The sequence below is a fragment of the Oncorhynchus tshawytscha genome, linkage group LG16 (genome assembly GCF_018296145.1).
Source record: "Oncorhynchus tshawytscha isolate Ot180627B linkage group LG16, Otsh_v2.0, whole genome shotgun sequence".
NCBI lineage: Eukaryota > Metazoa > Chordata > Actinopteri > Salmoniformes > Salmonidae > Oncorhynchus > Oncorhynchus tshawytscha.
Genome location: NC_056444.1, coordinates 75018319 through 75036910, shown reverse-complemented (window position 1 = coordinate 75036910; position 18592 = coordinate 75018319). Strand labels below are relative to the sequence as shown.

Sequence of the window (18592 nt, the reverse complement as noted above, 5' to 3'; positions counted from 1 at the left end):
CGAGCAGCCCCAGTCAACTGTAAGTGCTGTTATTGTGAATTGGAAACGTCTAGGAGCAACAACGGCTCAGCTTAGAAGTGGTAGGCCACACAAGCTCACAGAATGGTACCGCCGAGTGCTCACAGTCGGCCTGCACAGAGCCCTGACCTCAACCCCATCGAACTCCTTTGGGATGAATTGAAAGGCCGACTGTGAGCCAGGACTAATCGCCCAACATCAGTACCCGACCTCACGAATGCTCGTGGCCCTGTAGCAATGTTCCAATGTTCCCTGTAGCGATCTAGTGGAAAAACTTCCCAGAAGGGTGGAGGCTGTTATAGCAGCAATGTTCTGACATCTAGTGGAAAGCTTTCCCAGAAGGATGGAGGCTGTTATAGCAGCAACGTTCTGACATCTAGTGGAAAGCCTTCCCAGAAGAGTGGAGGCTTTTATAGCAGCAAATGGGGGACCAAATCCATATTAATGTCCATAATTTTGGAATGAGATATTCTACAAGCAGGTGTCAAAATATTATTGGTCATGTAGTGTAACTTATAAATACCTCATGAGCTTAGTTCAACTGTCTTACCCCATCACAAACTTGTTTTACTCCAATGTTTGAAAACAAGTAAATGTAAACAAACATTATATAGCTTCAAAACATGGTCACCTATCCTTTAGATGTCATGGATGGTCCGTCCTTGCATTAGTAGCTCTGTTTATGAACAGAGAGTGATGACATTTCTCCAGCCCATCCCTCAACATATTACCGAAACAGGTGCAGTGAAAAAACTTTGTCATTATTTCTACTGCTGATTGCCACTTTAAGGTAGTTTCCGATTGAGGCAAAATATGCACCACTGGATGCAGACTCCGTGCACGCGAGAACATTGCCTTTTTGAATTTAAATTGCGCTATAGTAAGGATCTTCCACGCTACAGATTGAATCTCCATTCATGAAGTCTTTCCTTCTACTCAGGTCCCTCCATCATCACCACCTCACCTCTCATCTTCCATGTTGCATGCTGTGTCCAGCGTTCTGTCCATCCACCACTTACCAGTCTGTCACCTGTTGATGGCATGTCTCAATGTTGTGTTTGTCCCTGGTAACTGTGACTTGCGGTGTGCTGAAAAGCTTGTTGGTCAACCAGCTCTGTTGAGGCCCCTGCACATATCCACACACACAGACATGTTCAGACATAATGGACATTTATTCAGACAAATGGATAGAAACATTGGCAACACTACTTGAACACTCCATTTTAAGGGCTACATAACACTGTCATAATCATGATGGTATAGACATTTAAGGAGTCATTTTTAGAGACGACAGGTTAGATGAGTTGTATGAATATTAGCTTCTCTATAGCACGGTACCTCACAGAGCTTGTTGTCTACAACTGTGATACATTGTTGACATAGTGGTTTGTTTAAATAACTAAACCCCCATAGCCTTGGATTGAAAAATCTATATTTCTCTGTTAGTTTTAAGTTGACAGTGAAAGGGATCATTCTCTTTTTAGTTAACATATACCCCCATTCAATTGGCTACCCATTTGACAACATATAAGTAAAATGTAACAATTCTAAACATATTTGCTGAAATATTCTGTTAGGATAAGCACTGCAAATATAGGTTCCTTAATCAACAACCTCAAACCTGAGCATGACACCACTGTACCAGAGTTTGACTTCCCAGTTAACCTGTGTGACCCCCTCTCTCACCCACTCACAGATCTCCGCAGCCAGCCTTTTCTGCGGCACGACACGCTGATCCGGAGCGGCTGGAAGAGACCCTAAACAAACCACTCGTTCTTCCTCCCTTATCATCCCTTCCTTTTATAACCCCCCTCCTGTGTCTCGGTGGTCTCACCCACCCGAGGCTGCACAGAGACTAAAAGGTGGACAGGACCGAACCAATGGCCCTTGTTTTACAGGGGTATTTATTTATTTATGGAGATCCTTTATGGACACTGTCTCTCAACAAGCAGGTATAACTGTAGTATCACCGACATAGCCTACCCTCCTCTCCCACTGCAAACACACACCGCACACACACAAATAATATTAAGAACAGGACTGGGCAGAAAGAGTCCAAAGAAGAAGAGTATAGTGGTGAGTTGAGCCCTTAAAGGGGCGGCTCACCTCACACAAGCAGGAAGGAAGGACACTTCAGCTGCATAAGGTGGACACGGAACCACAAGTGCCTGCTAATGTGGATCTTATTTCCATGAACCTCGATTTCCTCAGATTGTGCAATCCAAGCAAGATTGAGACTGGGAGACAGTCAGTCAAGTCACTTGGATAAATGACAGCATATGTTGACTCTACTGCTGGGATTTCCACTTCAAAGAGAACTGGGTTGTGCTCATAAGGCACCAAACGGAAGAAAACAGAATGAAACAGGGAGGGACTACCTGGACCAATAAGAATCGTCATTTTGGTTTCCGTTGCAAAACGTTTTAGGTTGTGTGCCCTACCTAATGAATAGGACCCAGGGTTTTGCCTTCACATGATGTCTCTGTCCACCAATTTCAAAAAGGACTGAAGATTATTGTTATATCCGTGACTTTTCTGGACAAGCTAGCCAAACCAAACTTCCTCTACTCTTGTGTCTTATTTCTTATTGTGCTAAAAAAAAGTGCCTTTTTGACAGTATTATTTTTATGTGACTCAGCCATAATGTGTATCTTTAAATTCTTTTTTTGTTAGATTGTATTTTGTATTGCCTTTGTATGATAACATTTAAATACCGTAAAAAAAAAATCTGAATCTCAGCTTTAATCACTAACATATCTAAAGGTTGCTTCTCAGTGCTATAATATAAATGAGCGTAGGCCAAGTGTCTTCCGAAATGTTAAGACTGGGTTAAAACATTCAATGTTTTCTATTACTTCTTCATCTTTATCACCTACTACAGTACAATTACCACTTCAGTCGTACCATTTCATTACGACTTAATTACCACTTCAGTCGTACCATTTCATTACGACTTAATTACCACTTCAGTCGTACCATTTCATTATGACTTAATTACCACTTCAGTCGTACCATTTCATTACGACTTAATTACCACTTCAGTCGTACCATTTCATTATGACTTAATTACCACTTCAGTCGTACCATTTCATTACGACTTAATTACCACTTCAGTCGTACCATTTCATTATGACTTAATTACCACTTCAGTCTTAAACACTCCCAAGTTTAAACTGAATTATTTCAAACCACTGACTAAGAACCATAAGGAACATGACCTTGCTCAGAAGTTGAAAGCAACAGTAAAGTTGGTCTGAATGTTATGTAACTGACAAGACTTTCTTGCTTAGCAAGTGATGAACGTATGATGATGTTTCTAAACTGACTGTTTAGCTTACTTGCATTTGTTGGTGGGTAAAGAATGCATTCCTATGAGTCTAACCATGTTCTCAATGCTTGTTCTCTTTGCTTACAGTTTTAGAACCGCAATGATGACCAATTTTGTTTTAGAACCGCAATGATGACCTTAATAGCCATCGAGTAAGCAGAATGATTGTGCACGCTGAGACTATCTGTGTTTCAATATGGCTTTTCCTCAAAAGGGACCGCCCATATTTACACTACTTACATTACCTTGTTGTACGAGACACAAGTCTTATAGCAGATATTTCTATACACATTTACAAATCAATGAATAGAAGAAGCCTTGTACTTTTGGGTCAGAAGGATAAAATGAAATAGTGTCTGACATTTGATGTATGTTATCTTAAATATGACTGCACTTCCCCCTTAATAAACAAAATGACAATGTGACCCAAATTTAAACATATCTTCTTTCTCTCTCTCTTTCAGTCTCTCCCCTTTCTCTCTTAGTCTCTCTCCTTTCTCTCTTGGTCTCTCCCCTTTCTCTCTTGGTCTCTCCCCTTTCTCTCTTGGTGTCTCTCGCTCCGTCTCTCTCTTTCAGTCTCACTCTCAGTTCTCGAGCTGTCTTTCTCTTTTGGTCGCTTTCTCTCCCCTTTCTCTCTTGATCTCTCTCCTTTCTCTCTTGATCTCTCCCCTTTCTCTCTTGATCTCTCTCCTTTCTCTCTTGATCTCTCTCCTTTCTCTCTTGATCTCTCCCCTTTCTCTCTTGATCTCTCTCCTTTCTCTCTTGATCTCTCTCCTTTCTCTCTTGATCTCTCCTTTCTCTCTTGATCTCTCTCCTTTCTCTCTTGATCTCTCTCCTTTCTCTCTTGATCTCTCTCCTTTCTCTCTTGATCTCTCTCCTTTCTCTCTTGATCTCTCTCCTTTCTCTCTTGATCTCTCTCCTTTTATCTCTTGATCTCTCTCCTTTCTCTCTTGATCTCTCTCCTTTCTCTCTCGGTCTCTCCCCTTTCTCTCTCGGTGTCTCCCCTTTCTCTCTCAGTCTCTCCCTTCTCTCGCGGTCTCTCCCCTTTCTCTCTTGGTCTCTCTCCTTTCTCTCTTGGTCTCTCTCCTTTCTCTCTTGATCTCTCTCCTTTCTCTCTTGATCTCTCTCCTTTCTCTCTTGATCTCTCTCCTTTCTCTCTCGGTCTCTCCCCTTTCTCTCTCGGTCTCTCCCCTTTCTCTCTTGGTCTCTCTCCTTTCTCTCTTGGTCTCTCTCCTTTCTCTCTCGGTCTCTCCCCTTTTTCTCTCGGTCTCTCCCCTTTCTCTCAGTCTCTCCCCTTTCTCTCTCCGTCTCTTGGTCTCTCTCCGTCTCTCTCACTCATTCTCTCTCTCCAAATGAAGATCAGAGCCACCATGTGTTTGTACTATAAAAATCCATTTAATTTCTTCTATCAAAAGAAATGAAATCATAACCAACTGAAATAGAGCAACAAAAATCCATGTGTAGGGTTTTGTTTTGCTGAAATATTTGTCAAAATATTTAAACAGCTTGTACCTAATTTACATTGTTCAAATAAAAATGTAACAGAGCAGAAATTGAATTAAAATCCAATGAATGATGAATACTGTTAATAACAAAAGATGGTTAAGCCAGAGTGGTTTGCTATTGGGTTTGAATGTGTGTGTGTGTATTGTGAGTTCCATGCAGTGTAAACTGTAACAGATATGACAGATATGGTTAATCAGATATGGTTAGAAGCAACATGGTCAGCAGCACATGATTGGCTGAGACTGAGATTGGACTAATGACAGACAGGCAGGCAAACAGACATAGACAGACAGTTCTATCAGAGCAACAGACCGACAAGGTTACAGACAGGGCTGACTGGCTGACAGGGATGGCTAGTCAGACAAGCTGACAGACAGCCGAGCATACAGACAGACAGACAAACAGATAGGTAAGGGATAATCAACGAGGGGCTATGCGTTCCTTGGAAAATAGTGCACGACGTGGAAGGTGTGTTCCACGACACGTTAGCGGAGTGGAACTCACCTTCCACGGGGTTGTATTATTTTCCAGAGAACGCATTGAGCGCTGAGTTGAGTATCCCTTTTATACCATGGCTATAAATGAACATAATTGCCTCTAGATACGTGTTCATTTGCCAGTAGAAATGTAATAACATGCACTGAAGAAGTTAGCAAGTTTACTAGCTAGCTAGATACAGTAGTTGCCATGGTAATCAAACAGACGTGCTAGTTTAGCTAACCAAACCATCATCCTAGCTTGCTATTATAAATTCAACAATACCAACAATGTTTTTCATTCGAATTTTGCTTTCAAAAGCAGCAATAAAAAATAAAAATAGAACATAAGAATGAACTTCATAGCCTTTGAATTATACTGTGCGTTATAGGGAAATAATGCACGCTCTAGAATGCCCTTCAAGCCAATCAGAAACGAGTATTCAACAATGCCATAGCATAACTAGCGTTAGCAGCAAGGCAGAGGCGATGCTAATCAGGAGGCTAACAATCCTAAACTCCTGAGGAATGCACTTACAATGAGCAGAAACTGAAATTACATAGGCATGATGTAATTATTACAAACATTAAAAACACATAACATTGTTGTTTTAAAATTTCCCCCATGAAACAACTGGCTCTCTGGCCTCTCCTGAAAGTATGTTTACAATCACAGACAAAGACAAAAGCATCGTCAGCTTGTTGTTTTATCGTAAATGGTTTGTTTCAGCCATGTCAGGCGTTCACAGAGTCTTGCTTGTTGCTAAAACTGCCAATCACCAGGCTGACAGTTTACAGTTGAAATTGTACTAAACAGTCACTGAGATGGTCCCTCTGGTCCCCAATATGCATCCTCTCACATCATGGCCCTCTACACACATTCTGGGTTACCCCAAAACATGTCCTCTCATACCCCAATGGCCTCAGTTACTTCCATCCCCTGAATCTTCATCCTGGAATGTCTGCTTTAATACAATCATCTTCCTCCAACACATTACACACTCCATTACCTTCATTCATTAAGCACATTTAGCTGGTCAATTATACAAGACTAAAAAAGAAAACGAGCTAAAACATAATACAGACATGTTTGTATTCCTGGGTACATTTTGAAGACACTTTGTTAATAGGTTTATATATATATGTATATACAGTACCAGTCAAAAGTTTGGGCACACCTACTCATTCAAGGCTTTTTCTTTATTTTAACTATTTTCTACATTGTAGAATAATAGGGAAGACATCAAGACTATGAAATAACATATATAGAATCATGTAGTAACCCAAAAAGTGTTAAACAAATCAAAATATATGTTATATTTGAGTTCCTTTAAAGTAGCCACCCTTTTCCTTGATGACAGCTTTGCACACACTCTTGGCATTCTCTCAACCAGCTTCACCTGGAATGCTTTTCCTACAGCCTTGAAGGAGTTCCCACATATGCTGAGCAATTGTTGGCTGCTTTTCCTTCACTCTGTGGTCCAACTCATCCCAAACCATTTCAATTGAGTTGAGGTGGGGTGATTGTGGAGGCCAGGTCATCTGATGCAGTACTCCATCACTCTCCTTCTTGTTAAAATAGCCCTTACACAGCCTGGAGCTGTGTTGGGTCATTGTCCTGTTGAAAAACAAATGATATACCCCCTAAGGGCAAACCAGATTGGATGCCGTATCGTAGCAGAATGGCGTGGTAGCTATGCTGGTTAAGTGTGCCTTGAATTCTAAATAAATCACAGACAGCAAAGTGACCCCACACCATCACAACTCCTCCTCTATGCTTCACGGTGGGAACCACACCCGTGGAAATCATACGTTCACCTACTCCGCGTCTCACAAAGACATGGTGGTTGGAACCAAAAATCAAAACTTTGGAGTCATCAAACAAAAGACAGATTTACACCAGTCTAATGTCCATTGCTTGTGTTTCTTGGCCCAAGCAAGTCTCTTCATATTGGTGTCCTTTAGTAGTGGTTTCTTTGCAGCAATTTGACCATGAAGGCCTGACTCACGCAGTCTCCTCTGAACAGTTGATATTGAGATGTGTCTATTACTTGAACTCTGTGAAGCATTTATTTGGGCTGCAATCTGAGGGGCAGTTAACTCTAATGAACCTTTCCTCTGCAGCAGAGGTAACTCTGGGTCTTCCTTTCCTGTGGCAGTCCTCATGAGAGCCAGTTTCATCATAGCGCTTGATGGTTTTTGCGACAGCACTTGAAGAAACCTTCAAAGTTCTTGAAACTTTGCAGATTGACTGACCTTCATGTCTTAAAGTAATGATGAACTGTTGTTTCTCTTTGCTTATTTGAGCTTGCCATAATACGGACTTGGTCTTTTACCAAATAGGGCTATCTTCTGTATACCACCTCTACCTTGTCACAACACAACTGATTGGCTCAAACGCATTAACAAGGAAATAAATTCCACAAATTAACTTTTAACAAGGCACACCTGTCAATTGAAATACATTCCAGGTGACTACCTCATGAAGCTGGTTGAAAGAATGCCAAGAGTGTGCAAAGCTGTCATCAACGCAAAGGGTGGCTACTTTGAAGAATCTCAAATATAAAATATATTTTGATTTTTTTAAACACTTTTTTGGTTACTACATGATTCAATACGTGTTATTTCATTGTTTTGATGTCTCGCAATTATTATACAATGTAGAAAATAGTAAAAATAAAGAAAAACCCTTGAATGAATAGGTGTGTCCAAACTTTTGACTGGTACTGTATATGTGTATAAATATACACTATATATACAAAAGTATGTGGACAACCTTTCAATTAGTCGATTCAGCTATTTCAGCCACACCTGTTGCTGACAGGTGTACAAAATCGAGAGCAAAGCCATGCAATCTCTACAGAGAAACATTTGCAGTAAAACAACCTTATTGAAGAGCTCAGTGACTTTCAAAGTAGCACCATCATAGGATGCCACCTTTCCAACAAGTCAGTTCGTCACATTTCTGCCCTGCTAGTGGTGCCCCGGTCAACTGTGAGTGCTATTATTGTGAAGTGGAAATATCTTGGAGCAAAAACGTCTGTGGTAGGCCACACAAGCTCACAGAACGGGACCGCCAAGTGCTGAAGCGCGTAGCATGTAAACATTGGCTGTCCACAGTTGCAACACTCACTACCGAGTTCCAAACTGCCTCTGGAAGTAACGTCAGCACAAGAGCTGTTTGTCGGGAGCTTCATGAAATGTGTTTCCATGACCGAGCAGCCGCAGACAAGCCTAAGATCACCATGTGCAATGCCAAGCGTCGGCTGGACTGGTGTAAAGCTCACCGCCATTGGTCTCTGGAGCAGTGGAAACACGTTCTCTGGAGTGACGAATCACTCTTTACCATCTGGCAGTCCGACGGACGAATCTGGGTTTGGCAGATGCCAGGAGAATGCTACCTGCCTGAATGCATAGTGCCAACTGTACATTTAGGTGGAGGAGGAATAATGGTCTGGGGCTGTTTTTCATGGGTTAGGCTCCTTAGTTCCAGTGAAGGGAAATCTTAACACTACAGCATACAATGACATTCTAGACGATCCTGTGCTTCCAACTTTGTGGCAACAGTTTGCGGAAGGCCATTTCCTGTTTCAGTATGGCAATGCCCGTGTGCACAAAGCGAAGTCCATACAGAAAACGTTTGTCGAGATTGGTGTGGAAGAACTTGACTGGCCTGCACAGAGCCCTGACCTCAACCCCACCGAACACCTTTGGGATGAATTGGAATGCCGACTGCGAGCCAGGCCTAATCGCCCAACGTCACTAATGCTCTTTTGGCTGAATGGAAGCAAGTCCCAGCAGCAATGTTCCAACATCTAGTGGAAAGCCTTCCCAGAAGAGTGGAGACTGTTATAGGGAGGACCAATTCCATATTAATGCCCATGATTTTCGAATGAGATGTTCGATGAGCTGGGGTCCACATACTTTTGGTCATGTAGTGTATATGTGTGTATATATATATATATAAAAAAATATATATATATATATACACACACACATATACACACATATACACACACACACACACACTTTTAGTCTTCTGTGCAAGGAGAAAAAAGACAATCACTTGGAACATAGTTTTCAACAGAATGGATATTAGTATTTGTGATGCTGACTTACTCTGCCATGTGGTTCCTGTTCCAGTTCCAGAACACTTTTGGTTCCAACAGCCGTGTTCTCATTCTACACCATTCTATTGATATACTGTACACTTCAAGCAGTAGAGATAGATGGCACAGAAAGTAACACATAAACCAAACCAGCGTCAATTGGCAATCAGAACTGACTACTGACTATTAAACTTTACATCCTCTTTTCTTCCAGGTCTTTCACAAACAAACTTCTCTGAAATAGAACAATGTTTTTTCCCTACACAATTTATACAAAGTGAACTAACTGCTGTTTGTTTTTCTCTACACCTTTACATAGAGGTAGTGGCTATATGGATCAAGGGGTGAAGGGGGAGTGACAGTAGCAAGGGGGGGAGGAAGGTGAGCAAAATAAAATGAGTTGAATGAAAAAATCTATGAAATGGTTCCTCCTTTTTCTGATTAGGCAAATTTTCCTTTTTCTCAAAAGAACAAAAAATAATACTGCAATCACATACAAAAGTAGTCCTTCAATGTATACATTTTATACAGTGTTCTCTCTCTCTTTCTTCCTTTTGATGCTTTTCTTGATTGGTAAAAGGCATGTGGGCGTGGTCCAGACGTGGCTCGGGCGTGCCTGACCCCTGACCTCTATGCCAGCGGGTCACTCATGTCCTCGTCCTCCCCATCGTCCACCTGTGAGAGTAACTCTTTCTTCTCGTCTGTACTAGCCAAGGAGTTGCGGCTGTTGTGGGCTCCCATGTACAGGGTGGCGTACACTGGGTTGGTGAAGTTGGTGGGCTGCAGGGATGAAAATAATGAAATAATGGTTGGACAAAGAGCACACAAGGTCCTAAATTTGGTTTCATTGCAGAGTATTATGGAGTGCAGAAAAAAGATTTAAAAGGTACACTCAGCGAAAGTCTACCAACGAGCAGCACTGCAGATATTGATATGAGCGAGATACAAGCCTTGGCTCTCACACAGTATCTGTGCAGCTGCACGGGTTCACATCAGGCCTTTACAATGTGGTAGACATGGGACCAAAACAGAGGAGAAGTTGAGCCTCACGCTTCAACACTCAGTTGTTGTGGAAATTGACCCACTGTGCTGTTTACTTTCTGCATCTACGGCATATCGCTGAGTCTACATTTAATGTGTCAATGACAAATTAATAACTATGAGCTAACAAGTGCTGCAGTGTTAAAACAAGTAACCTGAATCTTAAAACAAGTATAAAAACAAATAACCCGAGTGTTAAAATAAGTATAAAAACAAATAACCTGAGTGTTAAAATAAGTATAAAAACAAATAACCTGAGTGTTAAAACAAGTATAAAAACAAATAACCTGAGTGTTAAAATAAGTGTTAAAGTGTTTAGGGTTGGTCAATTGTGAATATACACCAGTTTATTAGGTACACCCCCCCCTTCACAAAAATGGTTCGCTCTTACAGACAGTGGCTTGCTTTATAAAGCAGGCAGAGAGGCATCGAGGCACTCAGTTACTGCTCGATTGAACGTGAGAATGGGGAAAACGAATGACCTAACCAACTTTGAGTGTAGTACTGCATGATTGTCGGTGTCAGGGGCCGGCCTCCTGGGCTTTTCACACACAAAAGTATCTAGGGTTCACCGAGTATGGTGCAACAAACAAAAAACATCCAGTCAGCGGCAGTCCTGTGGGCGAAAACAGCTTGTTGATGAGAGAATGGCAAGAATCGTGCAAACTAACAGGTGGGCCACAAACAAAGAACAGCGCAGTACAACAGTGGTGTGCAGAACAGCATCTTGGAACACACAACTCGGACACTTGAGGACTGGAAAAATATTGCCTGGTATGACGAATCCTGGTTCGTGTTGCATCATGCTGATGGCAGAGCCATCCTGCCTGGTGTCAATGGTAAAGGCTGGTGGCAAAGGTGTGGGGAATGTTTTCCTGGCAACATTTCCATTCCCCTGAGAATTCAGGCTGTTCTGGAGGCAAAGGAGGGTGTGACCCGGTAGTAGATGGGTATACCTAATGAACATGCGACTGGGTGTAAGAGTATGTGTATGTGATACCTTATCTGGGTCTAAAGCGAAGTCTGAATCCAGGAGTTCCCCAGCATCGTCGTCTGGCTCCCCTTCGTAGATCTTATAGGCTGGGTTCCCTATCTCCACATTCATGGCCCCGTTGGTCATCCTGTGGTGCTGAAAGCCCTTAGCACTGCGCACACACACACACACACACACAGTTTGTGTCCTCTCAACACTTCAACATTAGCAGAGACGTAGCCACAACACAGGAACACACACTGAAAGTGCTGAGAGCCTTGGTTCAAGCCACTGATAGGATAGAAAAGTCCAGCATACAGCAAACCATCACACCACCAGCTACATGTACAGTACATTAAAACGTTTCCACACAGTCAAGGCAACACAGAACCCCGGTAAATTGACAAATCAAATGAGCTTTTTTCAAAAGTCCATTTGGACACATCCAGTGTCTATCCTGGTAAATGCTGGATTTTCCACAACGCAAATGTTCCACTTCTACAATGCAGGCACAGAATCATCACTGTAATATATGTAGACAGGGAAAGGTATGAATGTGTCGGGAAGAACCAGTCAATCTGTCAATAGCCCCCCGTGTTCCTGGGTGGGAAACCCTGTACTAAACAGGAGAGAGCAGGCAGGGACAGATAGACTCTACTACAGAAAGGCCAGCAAAATGGAGGACTGTCACTGAACCCACAGACAAGATGGTGGCTTAGATGAGGCTTTGGGGAGAGGGAGGAGAAGGGGGAAGGGGAGACGTGTTACATGTGACCCTATTAAGTTACCGAGAATGTCGGGAGCGTTTGCCCAGCCATACCGACCTGGGGGACAGGAAAGAGGTGGTTATCCACAAAAGAGAGAGAGATAATAAAATATATATATATATATATATATACACAGTGGGGAGAACAAGTATTTGATACTCTGCCGATTTTGCAGGATTTCCTACTTACAAAGCATGTAGAGGTCTGTCATTTTTTTTAAATCATAGGTACACTTCAACTGTGAGAGACGGAATCTAAATCAAAAATCCAGAAAATCACATTGTATGATTTTTAAGTAATTAATTTGCATTTTATTGCATGACATAAGTATTTGATACATCAGAAAAGCAGAGCTTAATATTTGGTACAGAAACCTTTGTTTGCAATTACAGAGATCATACATTTCCTGTAGTTCTTGACCAGGTTTGCACACAACTGCAGCAGGGATTTTGGCCCATTCCTCCATACAGACCTTCTCCAGATCCTTCAGGTTTCGGGGCTGTCGCTGGGCAATACGGACTTTCAAGATTTTCTATTGGGTTCAGGTCTGGAGACTGGCTAGGCCACTCCAGGACCTTGAGATGCTTCTTACGGAGCCACTCCTTAGTTGCCCTGGCTGTGTGTTTCGGGTCGTTGTCATGCTGGAAGACCCAGCCACGACCTATCTTCAATGCTCTTACTGAGGGAAGGAGGTTGTTGGCCAAGATCTCGCGATACATGGCCCCATCCATCCTCCCCTCAATACGGTGCAGTTGTCATGTCCCCTTTGCAGAACAGCATCCCCAAAGAATGATGTTTCCACCTCCATGCTTCACTGTTGGGAGGGTGTTCTTGGGATTGTACTCCTCCTTCTTCTTCCTCCAAACACAGCTAGTGGAGTTTAGACCAAAAAGCTCTATTTTTGTCTCATCAGACCACATGACCTTCTCCCATTCCTCCTCTGGATCATCCAGATGGTCATTGGCAAACTTCAGACGGGCCTGGACATGCGCTGGCTTGAGCAGGGGGACCTTGCGTACGCTGCAGGATTTTAATCCATGACGGCGTAGTGTGTTACTAATGGTTTTCTTTGAGACTGTGGTCCCAGCTCTCTTCAGGTCATTGACCAGGTCCTGCCATGTAGTTCTGGGCTGATCCCTCACCTTCCTCATGATCATTGATGCCCCACAAGGTGAGATCTTGCATGGAGCCCCAGTCCGAGGGTGATTGACCGTCATCTTGAACTTCTTCCATTTTCTAATAATTGCGCCAACAGTTGTTGCCTTCTCACCAAGCTGCTTGCCTATTGTCCTGTAGCCCATCCCAGCCTTGTGCAGGTCTACAATTTTATCCCTGATGTCCTTACACAGCTCTCTGGTCTTGGCCATTGTGGAGAGGTTGGAATCTGTTTGATTGAGTGTGTGGACAGGAGTCTTTTATACAGGTAACGAGTTCAAACAGGTGCAGTTAATACAGGTAATGAGTGGAGAACAGGAGGGCTTCTTAAAGAAAAACTAACAGGTCTGAGTGAGCCGGAATTCTTACTGGTTGGTAGGTGATCAAATACTTATGTCATGCAATAAAATGCTAATTAATTACTTAAAAATCATACAATGTGATTTTCTGGATTTTTGTTTTAGATTCCGTCTCTCACAGTTGAAATGTACCTATGATAAAAATGACAGACCTCTACATGCTTTGTAAGTAGGAAAACCTGCAAAATTGGCAGTGTATCAAATACTTGTTCTCCCCACTGTATATATATATATATACAGAGAGAGAGAGATGGTGGGAGGTACAGATGAGGTGTAAAATACATTTGAGTTTGACCGAATGAGTGGGACCTCTCACACCCAGTCTCAACACAAAGGTTGTCTACTCTACTCACCCACGCATTCTCCTCTTGTACCAAAAGATGGCGCCGACAACCAGCAGCGCCAGTAATAACAGCAGCAGCACTGGGATGATTGTGGAGGCAGAACCTGCAGAGAGAGCAACACACCCATCAATGAGAAATATGCAACACCGACCAATGAGCTCAGACAGTTTATAACATGTATTGTGTTATAATATGTAGTTATAAAATGTATTTCACCGACACTGTAAAGAGACTATAAAGTAACTACAGTAACTTACTTCCACTGGATTCAGGAGAGTCCACAGGAGAGGCAGTGACTTCACATCGATACCCTCTCCACCCTATAGAACACCTAAATACACATCACACAGGTTACACCTAAATACACATCACACAGGTTATACCTAAATACACATCACACAGGTTACACCTAAATACACATCACACAGGTTACACCTAAATACACATCACACAGGTTACACCTAAATACACATCACACAGGTTACACCTAAATACACATCACACAGGTTACACCTAAATACACATCACACAGTGGTACCCCTCCACCCTATAGAACACCTAAATACACAAAGGTTACACATCACACAGGTTACACCTAAATACACATCACACATCGATACCCCCTCCACCCTATAGAACACCTAAATACACATCACACAGGTTACACCTAAATACACATCACACAGGTTACACCTAAATACACATCACACAGGAGAGGCAGTGACTTCACATCGATACCCCCTCCACCCTATAGAACACCTAAATACACATCACACAGGTTACACCTAAATACACATCACACAGGTTACACCTAAATACACATCACACAGGTTACACCTAAATACACATCACACCTAAATACACATCACACAGGTTACACCTAAATACACATCACACAGGTTACACCTAAATACACATCACACAGGTTAACCTAAATACACATCACACAGGTTATACCTAAATACACATCACACAGGTTACACCTAAATACACATCACACAGGTTACACCTAAATACACATCACACAGGTTACACCTAAATACACATCACACAGGTTACACCTAAATACACATCACACAGGTTACACCTAAATACACATCACACAGGTTACACCTAAATACACATCACACAGGTTACACCTAAATACACATCACACAGGTTACACCTAAATACACATCACACAGGTTACACCTAAATACACATCACACAGGAGAGGCAGTGACTTCACATCGATACCCTCTCCACCCTATAGAACACCTAAATACACATCACACAGGTTACACCTAAATACACATCACACAGGTTATACCTAAATACACATCACACAGGTTACACCTAAATACACATCACACAGGTTACACCTAAATACACATCACACAGGTTACACCTAAATTACAGGTTACACCTAAATACACATCACACACAATACACATCACACAGGTTACACCTAAATACACATCACACAGGTTACACCTAAATACACATCACACAGGTTACACCTAAATACACATCACACAGGTTACACCTAAATAAATCACACAGGTTACACTAAATACACATCACACAGGTTACACCTAAATACACATCACACAGGAGAGGCAGTGACTTCACATCGATACCCCCTCCACCCTATAGAACACCTAAATACACATCACACAGGTTACACCTAAATACACATCACACAGGTTACACCTAAATACACATCACACAGGTTACACCTAAATACACATCACACAGGTTACACCTAAATACACATCACACAGGTTACACCTAAATACACATCACACAGGTTACACCTAAATACACATCACACAGGTTATACCTAAATACACATCACACAGGTTACACCTAAATACACATCACACAGGTTATACCTAAATACACATCACACAGGTTACACCTAAATACACATCACACAGGTTACACCTAAATACACATCACACAGGTTACACCTAAATACACATCACACAGGTTACACCTAAATACACATCACACAGGTTACACCTAAATACACATCACACAGGTTACACCTAAATACACATCACACAGGAGAGGCAGTGACTTCACATCGATACCCTCTCCACACCTAAATACACATCACACAGAACACCTAAATACACATCACACAGGTTACACCTAAATACACATCACACAGGTTACACCTAAATACACATCACACAGGTTACACTAAATACACTCACAAATACACATACACACACAGGTTACACCTAAATACACATCACACAGGTTACTAAATACACATCACACAGGTTACACCTAAATACACATCACACAGGTTACACCTAAATACACATCACACAGGATACACATCACACAGTGACTTCACATCAGGTTACCCTAAATCTCCACCCTAAATACACATCACACAGGTTACACCTAAATACACATCACACAGGTTACACCTAAATACACATCACACAGGTTACACCTAAATACACATCACACAGGTTACACCTAAATACACATCACACAGGTTACACCTAAATACACACATCACACAGGTTACACCTAAATACACATCACACAGGTTACACACATCAACAGGTTACCTAAATACACATCACACAGGTTACACCTAAATACACATCACACAGGTTACACCTAAATACACATCACACAGGTTACACCTAAATACACATCACACAGGTTACACCTAAATACACATCACGCAGTTTATACCTAAATACACACCACGCAGGTTACACCTAAATACACATCACACAGGTTACACCTAAATACACATCACACAGGTTACACCTAAATACACATCACACAGGTTACACCTAAATACACATCACACAGGTTACACCTAAAAACACAACACACAGGTTACACCTAAATACACATCACACAGGTTACACCTGAATACACAACACACAGGTTACACCTAAATACACATCACACAGGTTACACATCACACAGGTTACACCTAAATACACATCACACACGTTATTTATTTTTATTTCACCTTTATTTAACCAGGTAGGCCAGTTGAGAACAAGTTCTCATTTACAACTGTGACAGTTGCACCTAAATACACACCACACAGGTTACACCTAAATACACACCACACAGGTTACACCTAAATACACACCACACAGGTTACACCTAAATACACACCACACAGGTTACACCTAAATACACACCACACAGGTAATACCTAAATACACACCATACAGGTAATACCTAAATACACACCACACAGGTTACACCTAAATACACACCACACAGGTTACACCTAAATACACAACACACAGGTTACACCTAAATACACACCACACAGGTTATACCTAAATACACACCACACAGGTTATACCTAAATACACACCACACAGGTTATACCTAAATACACACCACACAGGTTATACCTAAATACACACCACATATGAGCTTGAGTGTGTGTGGGTGTACATCTGAGTGATTGGGGTCATATTCTTACTTGCACTGGGGCAGTAGTGTGCCTGGTTCGATAGAGCAGAGTCCATTGGTGCAGAAATCTAGACAGGTGTAGCAGCTGGGCTGGGTACGACCGTTAGGACAGCTGGACATAGACAGGTACACAGAGACAGAGAGAGAGAGAGAGAGACAGAGAGAGAGAGACAGACAGAGACAGAGAGAAAGAGACAACCAACAGAACTCGATTGAATCTTTACAGGATAACACCAGGATAAATGCGTGTGTGTGTGAGTGTGAATGGACTGAACAATATGTGTGTGTGTATGTATGTTTGTGTGTGTTCTGTATATGTAGTGTGTATGACCCCTACCTGCACATGACCTCTCCTGAGGCTTTGGGCACACACTTGCCGTTGGGTCCACAGTACTCACACTTGTCCAGCTCACAGAGCTGTCCATGGAACTGAGGGGTACAGCGACACAGCTTGGTGGCATTGGCCGTCTGCAGACACATGGCCTCGTTCTCACAGTAACCCTCACATGTACCTGGAGGGGTGATGAGAAGATAGAGCCAGGGAAACGGGGCTTACAGTCAGTTTCTCACAGAGGATGACTCTCCTTCTTTTCAACCATTTCTGATTAGGGATTAAGTATTACATTACAAAGTGGATTGAAGAAATTATTATTGTTATTGAAATGAAAAAATCACAGGAATGAATGATGCACCTGAAAATACAGGAAGTATACCTTTAGTTACACTGTTATAATACAGGAACTATAGATTTAGTTAGTCTGTTATAATACAGGGACTATAGATTTAGTTAGTCTGTTATAATACAGGAACTATAGATTTAGTTAGTCTGTTATAATACAGGAACTATAGATTTAGTTAGTCTGTTATAATACAGGAACTATAGATTTAGTTAGTCTGTTATAATACAGGAACTATAGATTTAGTTACTCTGTCATAATACAGGAACTATAGATTTAGTTACTCTGTTATAATACAGGAACTATAGATTTAGTTACTCTGTCATAATACAGGAACTATAGATTTAGTTACTCTGTTATAATACAGGAACTGTAGATTTAGTTAAACT

The 18592-nt window shown here is 41.8% G+C and overlaps 2 protein-coding genes across 4 annotated transcripts in view; one reads left to right on the top strand and one right to left on the bottom strand.

The window, feature by feature from the left end:
- The window catches only part of LOC112215233 (formin-like protein 3), a 91559-nt gene extending 87788 nt beyond the window's left edge, over window positions 1–3771 (top strand). For all 3 annotated transcript variants that reach the window (XM_042299629.1, XM_042299630.1, XM_042299628.1), the window contains one exon: window positions 1715–3771. In XM_042299629.1, the coding sequence (XP_042155563.1) occupies window positions 1715–1779 (65 nt within the window). In that variant the 3' untranslated portion in view covers window positions 1780–3771. The remainder of the gene's footprint in view (window positions 1–1714) is intronic.
- Window positions 3772–9291: 5520 nt separating this feature from the next.
- The window catches only part of LOC112215232 (low-density lipoprotein receptor-related protein 1-like), a 253940-nt gene continuing 244639 nt past the window's right edge, over window positions 9292–18592 (bottom strand). The window contains exons 85-90 of the mRNA XM_042299627.1: window positions 17864–18038; window positions 17537–17638; window positions 14334–14407; window positions 14086–14179; window positions 11479–11623; window positions 9292–10217 (exon numbers count right to left, since the gene is read on the bottom strand). Coding sequence (XP_042155561.1) covers window positions 10068–10217; window positions 11479–11623; window positions 14086–14179; window positions 14334–14407; window positions 17537–17638; window positions 17864–18038 — 740 coding nt within the window. The 3' untranslated portion in view covers window positions 9292–10067. The remainder of the gene's footprint in view (window positions 10218–11478; window positions 11624–14085; window positions 14180–14333; window positions 14408–17536; window positions 17639–17863; window positions 18039–18592) is intronic.